We start from the raw sequence: 22,435 nt of genomic DNA on the forward strand, positions 1-22,435 counted from the left end.
CTCAATAAACATATACTGAATGAATAAATGCTAGAGACAAGGGAAGGCCTCTAATAGTCTATTTTCTTAAATGGTTTTCTTTTTTTTTTTTTTTTTGCGGTATGCAGGCCTCTCACTGTTGCGGCCTCTTCCGTTGCGGAGCACAGGCTCCGCACGCGCAGGCCCAGCGGCCATGGCTCACGGGCCCAGCCGCTCCGCGGCATGTGGGATCATCCCGGACCGGGGCACGAACCCGTGTCCCCTGCATTGGCAGGCGGATTCTTAAACACCTTAACTGTGGCTGATGGGCCACAGCCAGTTTCAGTGACATCAGGCACCCTCCCCTTCCCTCCTCGGGACAGGGCTTTCCCAGGAGGTGGGATGAGAAGGCTGGCCACAGGCAAATTTTACAGACTCAATACAAGATAAACCCTTTAATTTGTTTCTGAAAAAATAAATCTCAGTGGGTCTTTCTTCCCCAAAGACATGGCCTCTAGAAAACGGTGGTTCCTGTGCTTTTATAAGATAAACTTTCAGGGGACTTCCCTGGCCGCCCAGTGGTTAAGACTCTGCACTTCCACTGCAGGGGGCACGGGTTCCATCCCCGGTCGGGGAACTAAGATCCCGCATGTGGTGAGGCACAGCCAGAAAAACAAAAAGATAAACTTTCAGAAAAATATTTCCACAAAAGTAACTTTTGTTCATAAAAATGATGGATCTTCGGTGGCTCAATATCAGTCAGTGTCCGCTTCTAGAAACAGTGTCATCCACTTAGCTGTACAAAGGGGAAGAAACACCTCATGCCCTGCTCAGTGTATCCCCACCACTGGCCCCATTCGCTCCCTCTGGGGTCTTCTGGCCTCGCTGCATCTGTCTCTCTCCTAATTGGACAGCCCAGCATGTCCGTCTGTCCCCACTCTGCCCACTCACGTGCTGTCAGCCTCTCTCAGACATCCAGTGGAACATCAGGGGAAACGAGTTCTGTGTGTCTGTCCTGTCAGGTAGCTTTGCCATCCAAGCAGGTTGGTGGGCCTGGTGCTCCCACAGGAAGTCTGCAGACCAGGCTGGTAGGGGCTTCCTTTTTCCAGGAATAGTTGCTACTGGTATGCTTTCCAGGTCACAGGTTGCCTGGAGCTGGGTAGTCAGGGGCACAGGCCTATCTGAGATGTCCTGCAGTCAACAGGCAAGACATGACAGGTGGGGGTCCTGGAGCCCAGGCCACTCCCTTCAGGAGAGTCACCGAAGACGCCATATCCCAGGGGAAAAGACAGGTCGTGTGTAAACTGGGAAGCAGGGGTGCCGAAGGGCTGAGAAGAAAGGGGGACTTGGAGTCCAGAAGACGCTGCTCCTGCCGCTCCAGCTCACACGAGTCTCAAGTTCAAGCGAGGCTGTAGCTGGTCCTCCTGTCGGAAAGGGAAGAAGCCAAAGGGAAGGAGGACGTGGGTGGGGCCCCGTGGAAGTGTCAGTGGCTGCTCCTTGTCTCTCTAGCAGCTCCTCCCCTTCTCAACCCCGTGAATGAAGCTAAAACCCTGTTCTTCCGAGTCCCACCAAGCAGTTCCCCATCCACCTGTTATTCCCCGAGTGTAGCGCATGAGCTCAGTAAGATGGGCTGGAGTCCCAGGCCGTCCACAGCAAGCAGTGAGGGACCCATGACAAAGCCACTTCCTGCCTATCGTGCGTGGTCCTCTGTATCTACATGGACTCGTGTTTGTAAACACATGAACGTCGGCAAAAACGTGGACAAGGCTCGTGAACGTCTGCTGGACCAGACGTGTTGATACTGCAGCGCCTGCTTGGCCTCAGGCTCTGGGCTGAGCTCTTGGGACGCAAAAATGAAGAAAACAGACCCAGCTTTCAAGGTCTCCCCAGTCCACTGCGAAAGCCAGACAGTGAGCAGATCACCCTCGGGCAGTGGGATCGGTGGTGGTTCGCAGGGGGAACAAGGTCAGAGAGAGCTGCTCGGTGCAGCCTGCGGCGGGGAGAGCGGGAGACGGCTCCCAGGCTGGAGGGTGGTGCCATCCACCGGGCCCAGGGCACAGCAGGAGCAGCGATTGGGGAAGAAGATAAATTCGGTTTGGGGCCCATTTAGACTGACTGCCATGCTTGTGGGACATCAGGTGGAGGTGACCAAATGAGAGCCATGCACATCTGCATGCCTCCCGGGCGTTGGCAGCCCTCCTGTGTATACCCGTGTGCGAGAGGTGCCTACCTCCCAAGGGAGCGGGAGCTGTTCCGACGTGGCACCTTTGGAGTGGGGCCGAACAGGAGGATGCACAGACCGATGAGGATCATGCAGGTGGGTATGGCACCGATGAGGACTTTGAGGGTCACCACTACCTGTTCTGCCTGCTTGCAGGCTCCTGGCTTATACCCCGCAAAGCTGGGGAAACAGCATCCCATGCATCCAGCTCAGAGCCTGGCTTCCTGACGGAGGGGTCCCAAATGCCAAATCCCATGCTATCCTGAAACTTGGATAGTTTCCTGGCCACATCAGCCTAACTATGGTGGATGGAGTGTGAGGGAACGAAGACACAAGGGAGGAGTTCAGAGAAAGCTGAGAATGTGGGAAGCAGAGGCCTCAGAAGGGGTACAGCCACCAAGAAGGGCCCCTCCCAGTCATGTGCACAGAGAAAGCTAGGGTGGAGGTTCCCACACACCCTCCGGACCCACGGGTGACCCCTGGCTGGCTAAGGTGGGGGACTCTGCCCTCTGCTTCCCACGCCGCTAGTCTTTTGTGCCTCTGGTACAGCCCAGCTCTGTGACTCACTCCAGGCTGAGAGTGGAGATGCCCAGGGCGCCTGCACCTGAAAGCTTGGTGAAGAAGACATAGGATGAATAGAAGATGGTCTCCAGCCCTGGGCCGTGCTGGTGCTGCAGCTGGAATTCATCCACCACATCTGGAAGCATGGACCTGGGGGAGGGGGGTGCAGAATTATCCCTTTTATCCTCCCCACAGCCACCAGCCCAGGAGCTCTCTGGGGACAGAGAGTGAGTCAGATTCACCCCTGGGTCTCCGCTGCCCAGGACCAGCCCACAGAGTCAGGCAATATTTCCCCAACACACAGCTGTCCACCATTCCTGCCGCCTGGTGCTCTTTCGGGAGGGCTCCACAGATGGCGCTGGCAGCCTCTATCTCCCGCAAGGCGGGGAGGGCCCCTCCCCAGCGCAGCCTGTGCACAAGGCCTGGGACAGTAGGTTGATGTGAAGGAGGGATACCCAGTAGGAAGGACGTGAGGCTCCCACTCCCATTTCCCTTCACCCAGCCTACCAGGGTAGCAGCAAGGACACGGCAATGCTCACGCCAGATACAAAGGCCACGACGTATGCCACGGGTGCTGTGGGCACAGCAGCCAGCAGGATTGCAAATGGCACCATCCCCTAGGGAGACAAACACACTAGCTGCTCCCTCCACCTGCACCAACCCCTCTCAATGGCTCTTTGATGCACCCACTCACCGTTCTACTGATGACCCCTTGCACCTGGTCCCCTGTTAGGCACTGAGCACTGCTGGCCCCCAGGAGGCTCAGGCTCCAAGGTCACTGCCCCCTCCCATATCCCTCCAGGCCTTGCTTCCTGCCTCACTCACAAAGATCCCGAAAGCCGACATCCTCTTCCCAAATCGCTGCAGAACCCACTCCCACATCGGGGTGCTCAGCACTGCCGAGACCTGTGAGCGGACAGAATCATCACAGCCCAGGACACGCCACCTGCGCCTATGCCTGTGCCAGGCCCTCAAAGCCCTGACTTTTAGGAGGGACGCTCGACGTTGACCTTGCCCCCTGGCTGGAAACAGTGGCTGTGAACTTTATGACCCTGGCCCCAATTCCACCCTCGGCTGAAATGCAGGTGACCAAGACCACAGCAGAGTCCAGAACACTGACCACCGGAAGTCCGGCCACGTGTGTCACGGCAAGGGTCACACATCCCCAACTCAGGCCCCCGAGCGCCCTTGCCTCTACCGCCCCAGGTCCCCTCACCAGGATGGTTATCACCAGGCTCTGCACATGGTCATGTAGCCGGGAGGCGTGTGCACAGAACAGGACCAGGTAGCACTGCTCCACCTGAGGAGGTCGCCAGGAAGTGGGCGTGTATGGGAAATGGCAGAAACGTGGAAGTCAAGGGCAAGGCTAGGGTCTCAAGTCTGGCCTCCCCTTTGGGACCTCAAGCGTTCGGTTCCTACCGCCATCACGCAGTCCGCTCCCCAACGAAGGACGCTTATCCCCGACACAGGTATAAATGCCATTCCTAGTCCCCCTCCCCAGCACAGCTGAGAACCACACGAGACAGCGTCAGCTTCCTGGTGTCTGGGCCCTGACCCTCCCCAGCCCCACAAGCTCTAGGCAGGTTTCTCTCCTCCCAGCACCAGCCTCGCCAGGCGCTTGCCAGCCACTGGTTTCTCTCTGGTGCAGTGGGGACGAGAGACACCTGAACCTACGCAGGGTCAGTATGGCCAGAGCCAGCCAGTGGGGATCAGCCTGGCCAGAGGTACCTGAACGGCTGCCGAGATGAACAGGAAGGAGATGACCAGCTTCAGGTAGGGCGGGTGCCGGACTGTGAGCCGCAGCCCAGCCAGGAAGCTCAGGCCCTGGCCGGAGGCTCGGGCAGAGGCATCTGCAACACAGGAAGGGGACATCTTGGCTTGGTGGAGTTCAAAACCCAAACCCACGCCCAAGAGGAGCCCGGCCGCAGCTTCTGCTTCCCACACCCTGCCTGCACGCCGCACCTACCCGGTCGCTCCTTCACCCCCAGGCAGAGCAAACTACTGCACACGGGGTACGTCACAGCAACCACAGTGGCTGCAATGGAGTAGAGACGAGTCTGTGGGACAGGACAGGACCTCAGTGGGGGTGATGTCTCCAACCCACGGAGGTGGGGATACCCAGGGGCCAGGCAGGAGTACCTCCCAGTGGGAGCAGAGGGACCCTCAGCCCAAGCCCAAGGATGCGGGGTGCCCCTCCTCCCAACCAGCCCAGCAGGAGAGGGAGATCTAAGGGCCCAGAGTGGTCCTTCTGCTGACCCCCTGCCTCCTGCGGGCATCCATGCCACCGTGGGTCTAAGCCCCGTTCGCCTCTCTCTCTCGTTTTTTTAAGCAAACGTTCATTGGGGCTGATTTCTGCGTGCTAGACCCTGTGGTTACGGTGATGAATAAGTGATCCTGTGCATCCACAATAAGGGGCTTGGAGTGGGTGGGGAGACAGATCCAGGAGCAGACAGTGTGATGCATGATGACGCAGATAAATGTCAAAACCAGAACGGTGCTACCTAGCATTCAGAGGAAGACACATATGTAATAAAATACATTCAAGGCATGCATGGGAGTAACAGCCACCCAATTCAGCACAGGGGTTGCCTTTGGTGGGGGAAGAAAGAGGGAGATGGGCAGGGCTTCACCAGTGTGGATCCAGCACAGTTGCACAGGGTCCCACATTCAGAAGGCACTGCACTTGGGAGTTAATGCTCTGCTGCCTTGAAATTCGTGATGATTTTATCTATGAATTTGTGTTTCGTAAGTGAAGTCGATGGAACAACAGAGCTGGAACTACCAAGAGGCACCTGAATGTTTCTCGCCTTGGCTCACATGAGGCTCCGCCTCCCGGGAGGGGTTCTCAGCCTCCTGCTCCCTACTTCTTGGCATCCCAGGCCCTGCCCAGCTCCTGCTCTCCAACCCAAGGCCACTGCCACCCTCTGTTCCACCCTCACCCAGACAGTGACCCAGTAGCTTTGGTGAGGGCACTTGTAGAGGCCTCAGTAGGGCCTAGGCATGGAAGAGGGGAGGGTGAATCTGCAGGTCGCAATCCCTCTGATCCCAGGCTCATAGCACCATGATGGGGTTTGAGGGCAACTGGGCAGAGTCTCTCCCAGACCCTGATTCAGGCAATCCCTAGACCGGGGCCGTTGGCCACGGGAAGGGGAGACTGACTTCCCCGCTCTCTCTGGGGCTCTAGAGCTCCACTTTGCACTGTGCTCAGGCACATTCGGTAGCTGGGCTACAGGTGGGTCTGGGGATGGGGGGGTACACAAGGACTTCATTGTAATGTTTCCTTACGGGTGGTGAACCATGGGTGTTGGTGGTATTATTCTCATACCATTAATTCCCAAATGTCGGTGGAGGTGAGTGATGTCATTTGCTTAAGGAGAAAGGGCTGGGGGGTGGATAGAAGATGAACTTGATGGATAAATAGAGGCACATCCCCTAACTGCTGAAAAGGGACCTGCTTTGAGGAGACACGAAGGGGTACTAGCCCTTTCACACTGGGGGTGGGGTTGGCGTTGGCAGTCACCCGTTCAGGGATGGGTAGGACTGGTCATAGGTCAGGTTTTGCCCAGGGCTCTGCCAGGACACCAAACCGTTCTGCTGTCTCTCTCCCCTGTCCCTGCCTGTGGCCCTTCCCCACCGCATCCCTTCTCGGGGGTCCGCCTCCTCCCCTCCAGATGGCCTGCTGATCTGTTGTCTGACTCCATGTTTAGAAGGCACCCAGCAGAAGCAGAGTTAGCAGGGAGGACGGAGGGCCTGGGCTCAGCTACAGGAGCAGGGAAGGAACGAGAGGGCATGGTGTGCAGAGCTGAGCCCCCAAACCACCATGAAGAGACCTGGGGAGAAACGGCCCTGGAAGAAACAAGTGACCCCGAAGCGGGCGTCCCAGTGGGTCTGGGTAGCGTGGGCACTCACCGCGTTGGGGGAGATGGACACTTGTCCTGGGAGCGCAGTCTCCTTGCACCTGTGGGACCCGTGGGCACCAGACACGATGAGTCCATGGACAGTGGCTCCCATCAGCGTCCCTGCCATCTCCAAGGTCATCCCTGGGACACAGCGTGGAGCAAGGTGACAGCTCGTGGGGCCAGGGGCAGAGCCATCCCACCCCACGCACCCCACGCCTGCCTGCACTCACGGTACACGGTGGCCGAGTCCCGCTCCCTGGGGCTGGGGGTCAAGAGCATGGTCAGTGCTGTGTAGGGCACCTGGAAGAACTGAGGCACCGGGCAGAGTTTAGGATGGCGCCTGCCACCAGACTGCCAACCCAGGCCAGCAGCTTCCTGAGGCCAGGCCTGCGCCAGGCTGGCACGTCCCTACTGATCCCCTCAACCAGGAGTTAGGGGCTGAGGGACAGGAGGGGCACCCAGCCTGGAGCCCACGAGAAAAACTAATGGTCTTTGGCCACCTGGTAAGCGGGTGGGCAGCGGGGACCTGGACCTCTATCCCCAGCACACACACACTTCAGAGGGGCCTCCAGCCAGCACTGGGGTTCCAGGAGTCCAGGCCGAGGAAGGGGGCCAGCTGCTTACCGTGGCCAGGGCCTGGAACAGGCAGTAGAGGGCTGTGTACCAGAGGCCGCGCAGGCTGGTGAAGGGGGGCAGGAACCACAGGAAGAAGGAGGCCAAGGCAATGAACGGCGTGCAGCCCAGCACCCTGTGGAAGCACAGCCCAGGTGGAGCGCCCCGCGGCATCAGGACAGAGGATGCAAAGGGTGGGCCTGGAGCAACCTCACCCCTCTGGGTTCAAGCTCTCGGCCCCTGGAGAAGCCCTGGGCTGGGGCTCTCAGGGTAGGTGGGAGCCATGGAGGGCGCGAGGTGGCCGAGGGTGAGGAGGTAGCCAGGAGTAGGGGCTGGGGCACTTAGTGGCTGGGTGGTGCCATTCCCTGTTCCCGGGGCCACAGGCAAGTCACATCTTCTCTGTGAGACCTTCCAAGACACCCAGCTCAGCCTGGCTGCACTCCTAGACCCCCAGGGCCAGGCCTGCGACTCTTGGAGGGTTTGTCCAGCTCCGTGCCACCAGGTGAGGGAGAGGTCTATGGACACCTGCATGACTCAGTCAGACCCAATCCACTCCTGTCACCTACTGTTCAGACTTGTCCTCTAACCATCCACTAAGCAGCAGATGTGACAAACACAGTGACCTCAAGCCAGGGGTGGGTGCCAGGATCCTGAGGACCATGGGGCTGCTCACCAGGGCATGAGTCGTCCAGACCCTGTCCTCCTGCTTCTGTTGATGAAGAACCCAGCCAAAGGGTCGGCAGCTGCCCCAGACACCTTGCCTCCAAACAGGACAAGTGACACCTGGGCAGCAGGGATCTGAAAGGGACAAGGGAGGGGATAGCCAAGGCCCGGCAGAGTCAGAGAGGGTGTCTAGGCCTGCCTGCCCATCAGGAGGAAGATCTGGGAAACTGACAGGGGCCAGAGCCACAGTGCAAAGGTTTTTTGGTCTCTTCCCCAAGACGGGAATCCAGAGAGCTCCGAGGGCATATGTGCACCAGTAGAGAAGGGGGAGGGAGTGATAGTTGTTCCCTAGCACATTCCTGTTACACTTATGTCCGGTCACTTTCGGAGAAGACTTGAGAGATCCTCCCCTGAAGGGCTCAGTGCAAGAAGCGTGCACTGAAGCTGACAGTCAAAGGCAGACCTTGTGTTTCACAGTGAAAACGTTTTATTGATTTTTCTGATTACATAAATGATACACTCTAATTATAAACACATTCAAACAGTACAGAAAAATACTGAGCAAAGCTCATCTGAAATCCCACCATCCTGAGACAACTGCCAGGAGTGTTTTGACCATCCTGTCCTGCGTTTCCTTATGTGCATCTGCAATTTATAATTTTACACAAATGGGATCGTATCAGCGTCATTTTAAAAAATCACAGAAAGATAAGTAAATAAATCATGGATACCTTATTAAAAAGTCCTTTTTTGTTTACCCTCTATCCTCCACCATTCCCTCCTATAGCCAACATTAACACTCTGGCGGATATCCTTCCGGAATTTACTTTCCCCATGCTCATCCTTTAATCATGTACAGACATATATACATCCATATACCCATGCACCCACATATATGGGGCATGTTTTTGTTTTGCTAAAATAGGATCATTTTATATACCCTTCTCTAAAACTAACTTTTCTCACTTGACAGTGCATCATGGAAATCCTTCTGAGTCAACTGGTATAGATCTAACTCATTCTTTTGAGTGACTACACAGTAGCCCATTATGTGGATAAAGCCCAACTTATTTTCCAACTACTTCTATATTTTGGGGCATTCATGTTGCTTCCCACTTTTCCACTACAAACAGCCTGCAGTAAACATCCTTGAGGAGGTTGCCCTCAATAGCATTTGTTTTTTTCTCAGGCTCGGGTCAGAAGTACCATCTACCAAGCATGATGGGGGTGGAAGTAAAGGTGGGGTGAAAGGACCAGACACCAAGGCAGACGGAAGCAGGGGGCCCCCGAGGCTGCTGCCCACACTCACCTGTGCCACATCGAGCAGGAAAAGTTGCAGGTAAAAGGCTATGGCGCTGGAGGCCACCTGGTTGGGGACCCCTCCAATGCCGTAGCACACCTTCGTACAGAATGAGAGGCGACCAGCTCCGCTGTCCTGGGGGAGACACAGGAGCTAAGCCCCCACAGACACCCAACAGCTCCCTCCAGCCCCCTGACTTCCAAAAGCATCCTGAGGTCCCTATGTCTTGAAGGCTTTTCCAGCAACCTCTCAGTCCTAATTTGTCCCAAATCATCTTAAAAGGAAGTGAGACAGAAAAAGGAAAAAAAAAAATCCTAAACCATGACCTCTAAGCATTTCCAGAGGGAAGTTCTTCCTTATATTTCCCCACAGTGCTTCCTGCTGCAGTCTGTTTTATTCTCCAAGTCAGCAAGCCAGAGTGAACTGGGGGTCGGGAGACCCCTAACTTTGCCACCAGCTTCCTGTGTGGACTTTGAATAAATCACTTTATCTCTCTAAGCCTCATCTGTCAAATGGATATTCCTGCCAACTTCAAGGGATTTTTTTTTACATCTTTATTGGAGTATAATTGCTTTACAATGGTGTGTTAGTTTCTGCTTTATAACAAAGTGAATCAGCTATACATATACATATATCCCCATATCTCTTCCCTCTTGCATCTCCCTCCCTCCCACCCTCCCTATCCCACCCCTCTAGGTGGTCACAAAGCACCCAGCTCATCTCCCTGTGCTATGTGGCTGCTTCCTACTAGCTATCTACTTTACGTTTGGTAGTGTATATATCCATGCCACTCTCTCACTTCGTCACAGCTTACCCTTCCCCCTCCCCATATCCTCAAGTCCATTCTCTAGTAGGTCTGCGTCTTTATTCCTTTCTTACCCCTAGGTTCTTCATGACATTTTTTTTTTTTGCATTACGCGGGCCTCTCACTGCTGTGGCCTCTCCCGTTGCGGAGCACAGGCTCCGGATGTGCAGGCTCAGCGGCCATGGCTCACGGGCCCAGCCGCTCCGCGTCATGTGGGATCTTCCCAGACCAGGGCACGAACCTGTGTCCCCTGCATCGGCAGGCGGACTCTCAACCACTGCGCCACCAGGGAAGCCCTTCATGACATTTTTTTCCCTTAGATTCCATATATATGTGTTAGCATATGGTATTTGTCTTCCTCTTTCTGACTTACTTCACTCTGTATGACAGACTCTAGGTCCATCCACCTCACTACAAGTAACTCAATTTCGTTTCTTTTTATGGCTGAGTAATATTCCATTGTATATATGTGCCGGATGTTTTGATGAGCAAATGAGGCAATGGCTCCGGGAGCTGAGTGTTAAATATTCGGGACTTTTGCAAGCCAGTGATTACTGGCAGCCTGAAATTGGCCATGGTGAGAGTATTTACACCACAGAAATCAGTAAACAGCAAAAATCAGAGTTTTTCTTTTCTGGAGAGACTGTTTACCAACCCACCACTAAAATGAAGTAACGCTTATGACCCCAAATAATGTGTGTGTGTGTGTGTATATCCCTATATATATATATCCCTAAGCTACCCAGTGAACTCCAGACTCAAATTCAACTGTCTACTCACAGCCCCACATGGTTGCCAAACAGGCATTTCAGCTTAGCATGGTCAAAACACAGCTCCTGATTTCCATCCCATTGTCTTAACCTCTTAACCCTGTCGTCCCGTCCCCATGGCATTAAATAGCCCCAATGTCCACTCAGCAGCTCAGACCACAAACCTAGGAGTCATCCCTGATTCCTCTTTCACAATTCCCCTAATCTATCAGTGACAGCCTCCTAAGTGGCTTCTCTGCTTCTACTCTCGTTCCCTACTATCCACTCTCCATCCAGCAGCCCAACTGATCTTTTCATAACATAAATCAGATTGTGTCTCATCTCTGCTTAAAACCCTCTAACAGCTTGCCATTACAGTCTGAATAAAACTCCAAGTCCTTCCCATATTGCCTACAGGAGCCCACCCAATCAGCCCCCACTCCCTTTCCCACCTCACTTCAGATAGCTCTCCTCTACCATGGTAGCCTCCTCCTTCTTGTTACTCAAAATGACCTTTTCTGTTGCTGCCTCAGGGCCTTTGCACTTCCTGTCCCTTCTGTCTGGAAGGCTCTTCCTCCCGGTCTTTGCAAGAGCTGACTCCTTGCCATTCAGGCAGAAGCCTAAATGTCGTCTCTTTAGAGAGGCCTTCCCTGACCACCCAAATCTCTCTCTCAGTTGTACTAACTACAGGATATATTCTTATTCATTTCCTGCCTCTCCCCACCAGCATATAAACTCTCTGAGAGCATGAGCTATATAACTTTGATTCACCACCATGTCCCCAGTACCTAGAACAATGCTGGGCATATAGACAACATATATATTTGTTAAAAGAATAAATGCCATGAAGACACTGTGGAAAGTGCTATTTCTTCCAAAGACGCTGGGAATCCTTCTCTTTCATCTTTTGCCCGGGGATGGGAGGGGAAGTGGAGAGGCCCGTGGTTTCACCCATTTTTGTATCTTGCCAGACACCCCACATGAAAGGAAGGTCTTCCCAGATAAGGGTTTATCCAGTCCTCTGCACTCTGCCTACCCACACATGAGGCAGGATGTGGGCTTCTTTTCTGATATTTTTGTGAACACTATTTCAACTTCCAGAAAGCTTAACAACAGGCAGAATCCAACATGATAACTCTTCCCCCACCCTGCCCCCTCCATAATGGGACCCTGGTTTCCCACTAAACATACCTATCAAGTTTCTGATACCTAGAAGGCACTTGAAACGGACATTCCAGCTGCAACTAGGTATATGATACAATCTTGGAATCTTGAGGAAGACAGTTTTACCTACTTAAATCATAAGCCCTTCACAGTCAACTGAGATCAAGTTTCAGATTTAGACAAATTCGACACATTTGAATGCAAACCCTGTCTGCCATTTCTAGCTGTGTGACCAGGACAAGGTACTCAGTGTGCTGAGCTTCATTTCCTCACGTTTGAAATGGGGATAATACACCTCATAGAGTTGGTATGAGAATGAAATGCTATAGCATGTCATGGACCATGTTTCCCCTCTAGCCATTCATCTCACCCTGAACTTCTAAATTTCCCTGGGAAGTGAGAGTCCCCAGAGGGCCTCTTAATCGTGCTTGCTTTCTTGGAGGCCACAATCTTTTGCTCCGAGGTGCCGGGAGAGGAAGCACTGAGTCAGCATAGGGAATTGAAGCCACAGACAGAATGAACGCGTTGAGCACAGGGCGGGCAGTGGATTTTTGCACTCGGCGGGAAAGTTGAGACGTCCTAACTCCTCTCCAACACAGCCACCCTGAATGACATGCACCCCAGCCCCATCCAGGGGATGGGGGGAGGGGGGATGCGAGGGGCTGAGGGCGCCCCTAGGTTCCCGCCTGCCCGCTACCCTCACTTGGGAGCCCGGTTGCCAGGAAGGACATCTCTAGAGGCAGTCTCCTCAAGGAGAGCCCGGCGCCTGGAGGAAGCCAGGTTTGAGAGGGTCGCTGTGGCTGCCCGCAGCACCTGCCCGGAGACTGGGGAAGGGAGGCAGCCTCCTCACGCACCACTCAGCGTCCTGCCTGCCCAGGGTGCAGGGGGCCTGGGGAAGACCTGGAGTGCGGTGGACAAGAGCCCTAGACTGGCCCTGGCCTCACTAGGTGGAGGAATCAGCAGCTTACTTCGCTTGCCTAGGACTCGGTTTCCCATCCTGTTCCCTTTGGGGCTCCCGAACACCCTCAAGCCTCTCGGCTCTCAACTGTCAAACCCCACCAGGGGCAGTTCAACAACCTGGAGGCTTGCCGGGGCTGGCTGAAGGCTTACGCCCAGACGCCCGGAAGGTCCCCGGGGCCCGTCCGGCCCAGCGCCCGCTCTGCGCCCGGCTCAGCCTCCAAGCCCCTCGCGCCCCTCGCTTTGCGCTCACCGAACCGGGCTCCAAGGTGTGCGCTTCCGGCGGGGGTGGCGGCGTGTCGACTGGCGGGGCCGGGATCCCTTCGGGGGACACTGCCATGGCGCACGGCTGCACGCTCTCGGTGTTATCGCCCGGCCGGCCGCCCCCGCGGGGAGGGCGGCTCCCGGGCCGAGAGGGCGCGGCGCGCGAAGAGGGGCGGGGCGGCGGGCGCGCCCCGGGCCGGGGGCAACGCGCGGGAAAACGGGGAAGCCGCGAAGTGCGCGGGTTCGGTTTCCCAAAGTGAAAAACGCCAGAGCCCACATTTGCCGGGGGAAAGGCTGGCCAAGTCACTCGGGACCGTTTTCCTTGGGGTAGGTCTCCGAGGGAGGGAGTGAGAGCCAGCGGCCGTTCGCGCTAAACTCGCCTGCTAAATCCTCGTGAAAGCCGACAAACAAATTCATTAGAAAAACGAAGCAATAGAATTGACCTGCTCAGACTAAGATTGTGGCTGAGTAGGCTTACAACACTCTTTAAAAAATTGATACAGGATGCCCGAAATACACATTCTCCAACCTCATACAGACAATGGGTATGGCCATGTAACTAAGTCCTGGCCAGTGAATAAAAGCTGAGTGGTGTAGGCAATTTCCCAGAAAGGTCCTTAAAAGAAAGGGAAGGGGTCACATCACATACAAAATTAACTGAAAACCCATCACAGACCTACGTGTAAAGGCTAAAACTATAAAACTCTTAGCAGAAAGCAGGAGCATGTCTTCATAATCTTGGGTTAGACAAATGTTTCTTAGATGGGACGCCACAAGCATAAGTTGGACTACATCTAAATGAAAAACTTTGTGTTGTAACCTATGCAACCAGTGAAAAGACAACCCACAGAATGCGAGGAATGTTTGCAAATCGTAAGGATTTGTTCTGGAATATATAAAGAACTCAAAACTAAACAGTAAGAAGATAGCCCAATTAAAAATTCGGTGAAGGATCCGAATAGATATTTCTCCAAGATAGACAAATGGGCAATAAGCACAGGAAAAGATACTCATGTCATTAGGGAAATGCAAAACTACAAGATACCACTCCACTAGGAGGGCTATAATTATATAAAAAGACAGTAACAAGCGCTGGGGAGAATGTGGAAAATCATACATTGCTAGTGGGCATGTAAACTGTGCCGGTGCTTTGGAGAAGTTTGGCAGTTCTTCAAAAGTTAAGTATGAAATTATATGACCCAGCATTTATTCCACTCCTGAGGAGGCAACAGAGATGAAAACATGATCACGCAACAACCTGAACACAAATGTTCATAGCAGCACTATTTTTAATAGCTAAAAAGTGGAAACAACCCAAATGTCCATCAGCTAATGGCTATTTAGGTTAGGAATATTCATACAATGGACTATTATCCAGCAATAAAAACGACATGGATGAACCTTAAAAACATTATGTTGTGAAAAAAGCCAGTCACAAAAGACCACATATTGTTGATTCCATTTACATGAAAATGTCCAAATAAATAAACCTATAGGAAGAATGTAGACTTGTGGCTGTCTAGAACTGAGGGTGGAGAAAGACTATTAATGGGGTTTCTTTTAGAGATAAAAATGTTCTAAAATCAGATTGTGATGGCTGCACAATCCTGTGAATATACTAAAAAAACACTGAGTTGTACACTTTAAATGGGTGAATTGTAAGGTATGTGAATTACATCTCAATAGCTTTTTTAAAAAAGGGAATGGATATGCTTCTACTGGATGAAATGACGAAATGCAAATGTGATGGCTGGTGCCAACAGGCTATCTGAAGACCTCAAGTTAACTGGTGCTGAGATCCGCAGATTAACAATACTGGAGTCATGACTTTTGATCTAGCAGCTCTGAACTGCTTCCCTCCGGACTTCCGCATGGGAAATAAAATAAAATGTATTCTGTAAGCCATTATTTTGGATTTCCTATTACAGCTAAATCTAACCCGAAAGTATACACTACCCAGTATAAAGCAAGTCATCCCATTTTCTATGCCTCAATTCCTTAATCTAGAAAACGGGTACCTTCAGTTTCCTTGATTGCAGCCCTAGCAAACAGTGCAAAGATAACTAGGTAATGCATGTGTTAAATATTTAATTTCTTGGAAACTAAACAAACTCAAGGTGAGTTTCTTTGGATAATTTATGTTTGAACACAACACTTTATATGCAATTTCAGCAGGTTTGGAAACACTTCACTTACCATACTTATACTGTGTTGCATGTACTACCACAATTTTACTTTTGAAGGGAAGTGGGCAACAGAAAAAAAAACAAAAAACACCTCCCTCTCTTTTTTGCACAGAAATGTAACTAAAAGGCATTTTTTCCCCTAACAGTTACTATTCTGCTTAAAGTGATAGTATATTCCTAATGCAAGTTTTAAAGACAAATAGACTTCAATAAATAAAACAGGCCGACAATAATCAAGAAGCCTGGCTTTGGAAACAAAACTAAAGACTGATACACTTAAAAACATCTGAAAGGATGCACACCAATATGTTATTAGTGGTTATCTCTGAATGGTGGAATAACAGGTGAGCTAAAGATCATTTTAGCATAACTGTATAATTTTCTCCAATGAATATGAATTATCTGTGCAAAAAACATACATTTAAATCAAGTGACAAAGAGCCAAATATTAGTCTACTGAATAAGCCACTTCTATTTGAAGATTCAGTGTGATGAGCAATGTTTAAATTAAATGGTTTGTACTAAGAGCAAAGGGGTAAATCTTACTAAGGAGTCCTCATGCTAGTTCAACTAAGGACACAAAGGATGGTGTAAGAAGTAAACACAACCATTGAGTTAGTATTAAAAATATCACATTTTAACACTTCTGAGTACTAAATGAAAGTAACATTGGTTAAAGTACCTGGCAAACAGAAAGCACCTAATAAATGTTTGTTGATTCTCAAACTGAATGACTTTGCCAAATAAAAATGACAAATGCATCCCTATGTAACTATCTCATAACAAACAAATGTAAATTATCTCACTGATCCTTTTAATGAACAGTAAGTATTTCATCTTTAAGACAACAGTTCTTTAACCATTAGCAAGATTGCTTTCAAAATACTTCAAGGCACTGAAATAGATGCATACATAATTTCAACACAATTAAGTATAATGAAAAGTATTCTGAATGACAGAAGTATATAAAATAAATAAGATCATCTTTATAACCTGGATAATGCATAGTAATTTAACCAATAAATTAGAATCTGTAAAATTAGATATGTACTTCTGCATATCACCCCCAACAATGGTTTTACACTGATTGATGCCACTTTTGAAACTACTTAGGTCAAACTGTATTCCACATCTAAGATGCTGGCTTTATTTTCAAGTTTGCCTTCCCTTGCTAAATTCGGTTTGTTTTCTAAAGTCAACATGTTTTGGGTATTCTACATATTTAACTAACAACTTTAGAATTTTAAACTTTAATGTAAAAAGCTTTATCAGATGGTTCTCACTTTAGAAAACCTTTAAGTATATCATCCACATTAATCAGAGTTTTCACAGTTACAAAAATGAGGGTTCTTGCTGATGGCAGGTCTTTCTCTACAGAACTTCTCACTGGGGTGTACTCTGCATGTACACACAAGAAAATCTCTAATGTGTCTTTTGGTTATTACTATAAACTGGAAAATCCACAAAGGAGGTTTTTTTATATGTACAAGAAAAATATTTCCAACAAGAAGCCCCTTCATAGAAATATATGGAGAATCAAAAATTGACTTTTATGCAAATGAAAATTATAAAATGCTTCATGATAGGCCTATATGAAACATTTTCTTACAGATTCTTGAAAATATATTAACAATGACTTACGTTATATCTGATTTTACCATCCCCTCATTTTTTTAAGAATGCCATTATTTTTGTTTTACTAAAGAGACGACTCTACCACAGCCGTAAACGTTACAGACAATAAATATTTTCTATTATATATCTGTTCATTTCTGAGGGTATATGACAAAAGGAAAAGGCTCTCCTTTGTTCTCCCTCTCTTCTTGATAAAAAGACCTCTACCACCTAGAAGGCTGCGAGCTAGAAAAGGAAGCATTCTTAAAATGAACTTCAAACATAAGATATACCTTATAAATCAGGTCATCTAGTTATGTGTATACTTCCCTTTTGTTGTCCCTGAGCCTTTAATAAAAAACTCATTTAAATGTTGCAGCCTTGGGCCTCCCTGGTGGCGCAGTGGTTGAGAGTCCGCCTGCCAATGCAGGGGATACGGGTTCGTGCCCCGGTCCGGGAGGATCCCAAATGCCGCGGGGCGGCTGGGCCCGTGAGCCATGGCCGCTGAGCCTGCGCATCCGGAGCCTGTGCTCCGCAACGGGAGAGGCCACAACAGTGAGAGGCCCGCAGACCGCAAAGAAAAAAAAAAATGTTGCAGCCTTGTCTCAGCTGTGCTTACAGAAGATAAAGCACAGGTTTATCTCATGATTAGTTCAGAATTAAAGGGTGGGAGGACAGTCTAAGAACAAACTGGTGGATTACAATAAAATTTAAAGGTCTAACAGTCCGATTTCAGTTGAGTCTTGCACTGTCCATGATGCAGCACACAGGTTTTATTTTATTAGGGTGGAAGCTTAGTGCAGGATTTCCTGAAGACTGGTTCTCCTACTACATACCTAAGAATTACTTGGGATTAAAAATGTAGACATCTGGAACCCATCCCAAGTACAATGAACCGTTAAAATGTGTGTGGTAGGTGGCAGGTAATAGGCATTCTGAAAAGCTTCCCAAGTGATTCTTACATATTAAGGCCTGAGAATCACTGCAAATCACTGCTTTTATAAGATTAGCTCTTGCAAGGGTTCTGCAAGGTCAACACTATTTTCATAATTATACTAAGATGTTATTTGCTTCTTTTCACTTTCTCATGAATGTACAGTAGCATTTACTATAGGCTACATGATGTGTGATACTGCAACAGACATACAGAAGCAGATGAGATTCCATCTGTCTTCTTTAAATCAGACAGTAAAGATATTTCCAAAAAATGAAATACAATGCCACGTTTCTCACTAAATCTTTTTAAATTTTGGAAAATAGACACTTTTCATAAAAATGTTCTTTATATTAACATGTTATTTTTAATGAATATTTTATAAGTTTTTATTTTAAATATAATATTAGTATTTATAACCCACGTAAGCAACAGGTCTTGAGACCAAAAAGTTTGAGAACTGCTCTTTCCAGCAGACATCCAGCACCCTATGAACATTACTGCTGTTAGGCATGGCCACTTAGTGCCTTGGCACATTCAATGTATATTTCACTTTAAATATGATTCAATAGATCGTCTGCAAAAAGCTTCTTAAACTTATTGTCAGGGAAGGGGATTTAATCTGACAGGGAAATACTGAGTGTAGCCAGTTTTAGTTAAAAATCTAGCATGTTTGGGCTTCCCTGGTGGCACAGTGGTTGAGAGTCCGCCTGCCAATGCAGGGGACACGGGTTCGTGCCCCGGTCCAGGAAGATCCTACATGCTGCAGAGCGGCTGGGCCCGTGAGCCATGGCCGCTGAGCCAGCGCGTCCGGAGCCTGTGCTCCGCAGCGGGAGAGGGCACAGCAGTGAGAGGCCCGCGTACCGCAAAAAAAAAAAAAAAAAAAAAAAAAAAATCTAGCATGTTTTCCTTAGTGACATCAGAATGTAATAAATAATCCTGTAATATATAAATGAGCTGTGTGATGTATGAAATAGAAAACCATACTTTACACGACGCATTTAAAAAATGTTCATTAGTAACATGACAACAGTAGCATTAGATTCTACGTGAGTGGTGGCAAACAAATGGTCCACTCCAAATGTTAACTAAGAACAAACCCCTAATTTTTTTTTTTTTTTTTTTTTTTTTTTTTTTTGCGGTACGCGGGCCTCTCACTGTTGTGCCCTCTCCCGCTGCGGAGCACAGGCTCCGGACGCGCTGGCTCAGCGGCCATGGCTCACGGGCCCAGCCGCTCCGCGGCATGTGGGATCTTCCCGGACCGGGGCACGAACCCGTGTCCCCTGCATTGGCAGGCGGACTCTCAACCACTGCGCCACCACGGAAGCCCCCAAATCCCTAATTTTTTGAAAGAAAATAAAGTAGGGGATAAACTGCGGTTCCTAGAGAAAAAAGAATTCTTTTAAATTTATACGTCTCGAAAATGTTGAAATGTATGTCAGCAGATTGATACTGACTTATACTAAGCTACACAATTTTATTCTTAAATGAAAATACATCCCAGATACTGTTGCCAAGTTAATATTTGAGTGTATCTTACCATTAGATAATGCTAATTGGGAACACTTCTGAGGTTGAGGCATAGCTGTGGTGAAAGCAGTTCCTTCCAGCCTTTTGATTGTATCTCAGATATAAAAAAATTGCATTGATGTTTTTAACCTGCCATGTATAATTTTTTAATGTATTGCTATTTAAAAAAATCTGAGACAGCTAACATTTAAACAAATCACTGCTGTTTGGGAATGATGTTTGAATGAAAGATGCTATGAACATATTTGCTAATTTATGCCGTATTAAGATTTTAAATGATATAGTTATTTAATATATCTTACGTTAAATAACTGGTATTTGAAAATAAGTCTATTTTTCTTTCTGAGTAGCCTTCTGGGAAAAGTTCACTGAATATAGTTTCCAGTCATAGTTTATTTTCCTAACTTGTACTTATTTTAAAATCTTCTCATCAGGAGGGAGTTAAATAGTGCAAAGCCCAGCAAATCTGACTTCCCCCTCATTTTGGTGTGCATGTCCACTTATGACCATCATTTTTCTGGAAACTTTCCACTCAGTGTATCAAAAATCAATGTTATGAAAGTTCTTTAAAAGGTTCAGCGGTTTTTTTGAGTCTTTGAATGATTACAGCATTCTGTAAATTGGCTTCTTCCAGTGTGAGTGTTTCATCTAGTAATTTGAGGAAAGGAAGAGCTGTTGCCAGGGAAAAGGGAGGACTTCTTTGAGATCCTTGGTATTTTTCGATGAAGTCTTTGATGTGGCTTACCCTGCAAAATAGCACAAACTATTAATATAATTTTATGAAGACCCGAATTAGTTAATTTAAGGTAATAATTTGTGATGATACCTGGCTATGTTAAGACAGAATAATCAAATTATGATGATGTAAGTACTCACTTGGGCTACCTTTTAAAGGTTCACCCCTGATAATAGTCAGGAATTACTATTCCTTATCTTAGATGTGACAAGGGTATTATAGTTACATTTTGAGTGTCTATTTTTTAGAAACACACTCTGAAATATCTACCTATGAAACTATATGAAGTCTGGGATTTGCTTAACATAGTTCAGTGGGAACTGAATGATGATGGATCATTATATCCTCTCTTTGCTTTTGCATATGCCTGAAAGTTTCTATAACAGAAAAATCTATATATCTTGCTCTGAATGGATCAGAAATGGTCCAACCAGTAATCCTACACAGACACAGGCTGTATCTCTTCAATACCACGTCAGGCTGTGCTTCATATCTAGTTAAGAAAATTCTTAACCCAGTGCCGGTAGATTTTCAGTTAGTATAATGAACACTGTAGTGTAATATAATCACTGCAGTCTTTTTTTTTTAATAACAGTGATTTTAAAATATTTATTTATTTATTTTTGGCTGCATTTGATCTTCGTCGCTGCACGCGGGCTTTCTTTAGCTGCGGCAAGCGGGGGCTACTCTTCGTTGCATTGCACGTGCTTCTCATTGCGGTGGCTTGTCTTTGTTACAGAGCATGGGCTCTAGGTGTGTGGGCTTCAGTAGTTGTGGCACATGGGCTCAGCAGTTGTGGCTCGCAGGCTCTAGAGCGCAGGCTCAGTAGTTGTGGTGCACGGGCTTCGTTGCTCTGCGGCATGTGGGATCTTCCCAGACCAGGTCTCGAACCCGTGTCCCCTGCATTGGCAGGCGGATTCTTAACCACGGCGCCACCAGGGAAGTCCTCCCAATCACTGCAATCTTGAAGGTAGCTCAAAGTTATGTTCATGTAAGTATATGCGTGTGTATTTAGAAAGGGAAAGTACGTATACAGTTCATCGAAATTAAGAGGCCACTGGGAGTTCCCTGGTGGCCTAGTGGTTAGGATTCCGGGCTTTCACTGCCATGGCCTGGGTTCAATCCCTGGTCGGGGAGCTGCGATCCTGCAAGCCAGGCGGCACGGCCAAAAAAACCCCCCTGAGATGCCACTGATTCTAAGACTTGTCATTTTATATACTACTAAAATTGTAAAAAATCCAGATTATGACAAAATAGTTTCTTAAACACTAAGAATTTTTATATTTATTGAAAGAGCACTTTTAACTAATTTTCACACAAACATTCATCAAATCACTTTCTTCCGTAATAAGATTAGAATAAAATGGTGAAGTCATTCCTAACAGTTGAACGTTATTCAGACTCAGATCCTTCAAATCGCTTCTGATTCAGTCATTGATGTACATGTTTTTCCATATAATACTCCTTTCTGTATCATCGGGTGTGTTGATGATACAGCAGTACTTTGAAAAGTTCTCCACTACTGTCTCTGGGATGATCTTTCATCGAGCTGACGCTTGTTCTGCATGCTTTGAGGCAGATGCCAAGGCAAAGTCAATTGTGTCATGACTGCCATATGGCCAACAAGAAATTATAAGGACGCATCCCCATTTCAGAGATGCTAAAATGTGAAAAAATGTGCAAACAAGAATTAATGAAATATGACATCATCAAAGACAGAATTTTCCCATTCAATCAAATTCACCAGTTGCCACCCTGTTAATCTGTGCAGCTTACCAAAAAAATCAAGAAAATGGTCACTTGTATTTATTTGGGTACCAACAATTGGATAACGAAAGGCTAAAGCTTATGGCAAAGAATATAAATTAAAAAAACCCAATAAAGATTAAAGGAACTGTGCAGTAAAAATTAAAAATGTGTACTGTGATCTCTACAATACTACTACAAGAATAAAGAAATGCCAATCTAAAAAGCTATGAGAGGATAAAAAATAATACTCATTAAGCTCAAAAAGAGGCAAGAAAGGAGGAATGAAGAATAAAAAGACATGGGGTAAAGAGAAAACAAAAAGCAAGATGGTAGCCTTAAACCTAACTAGTTCATGATATTATACAACATTACAAAAACTGGACTAAACAGTCCAATTAAAATACAAAGCTTGCTTAATTATCACTTAATAAATACCGTTGGCCAGTCAAAGGTTTTTTTTTAAATGCTTCAAGTCATTCAGGGAAAAAAATGGTAGGTAACTAATTGTTATTGAAAATGCCAGAAGTATTTTT

At 48.1% G+C, this 22,435-nt stretch overlaps 2 protein-coding genes across 5 annotated transcripts in view; both read right to left on the reverse strand.

Moving 5' to 3' along the window:
- Positions 1 to 1,228: 1,228 nt before the first annotated feature.
- Positions 1,229 to 19,019, reverse strand: MFSD2B (MFSD2 lysolipid transporter B, sphingolipid). Of its 2 annotated transcripts, XM_081254853.1 has the most exons (14): positions 13,143 to 19,019; positions 9,224 to 9,349; positions 7,925 to 8,049; positions 7,264 to 7,387; positions 6,870 to 6,948; positions 6,650 to 6,780; positions 4,707 to 4,797; positions 4,469 to 4,590; positions 3,957 to 4,040; positions 3,566 to 3,646; positions 3,248 to 3,357; positions 2,747 to 2,890; positions 2,189 to 2,359; positions 1,229 to 1,382 (listed from the first exon to the last, which is right to left on the reverse strand). In XM_081254853.1, exons 1-14 carry the CDS (start codon positions 13,227 to 13,229, stop codon positions 1,358 to 1,360), a joined length of 1,500 nt encoding a protein of 499 aa, XP_081110979.1. In that variant the 5' UTR covers positions 13,230 to 19,019; the 3' UTR covers positions 1,229 to 1,357. The 2 variants fall into 2 exon arrangements, with proteins under 2 accessions (XP_081110979.1, XP_081110978.1); XM_081254852.1 differs by lacking the exons at positions 6,870 to 6,948; positions 13,143 to 19,019 and having other exon boundaries at positions 9,224 to 9,810.
- A 78-nt stretch (positions 19,020 to 19,097) lies between these two features.
- The window catches only part of UBXN2A (UBX domain protein 2A), a 31,218-nt gene continuing 27,880 nt past the window's right edge, over positions 19,098 to 22,435 (reverse strand). For 2 of the 3 annotated variants that reach the window (XM_081254855.1, XM_081254856.1), the window contains exon 7: positions 19,098 to 20,163. In XM_081254855.1, coding sequence (XP_081110981.1) covers positions 19,971 to 20,163 — 193 coding nt within the window. In that variant the 3' untranslated portion in view covers positions 19,098 to 19,970. Of the gene's footprint in view, positions 20,164 to 21,410; positions 21,814 to 22,435 lie in introns of those variants that run through there. The other variant, XM_081254854.1, reaches the window with a different exon arrangement.

The sequence above is a fragment of the Mesoplodon bidens genome (genome assembly GCF_964165515.1).
Source record: "Mesoplodon bidens genome assembly, chromosome: 14".
Classification (NCBI taxonomy): Eukaryota; Metazoa; Chordata; class Mammalia; order Artiodactyla; family Ziphiidae; genus Mesoplodon; species Mesoplodon bidens.

Excerpts from the sequence above, each read along its gene's own strand:
- MFSD2B (XM_081254853.1), bottom strand. The coding sequence starts at position 13,229 with ATGGCAGTGTCCCCCGAAGGGATCCCGGCCCCGCCAGTCGACACGCCG. Across the intron at positions 8,050-9,223 it reads TCCTGCTCGATGTGGCACAG|ATCCCTGCTGCCCAGGTGTC; the intron begins GTGAGTGTGGGC and ends TGTCCCTTTCAG. Across the intron at positions 7,388-7,924 it reads TCTGGACGACTCATGCCCTG|GGTGCTGGGCTGCACGCCGT; the intron begins GTGAGCAGCCCC and ends GTGCTTCCACAG.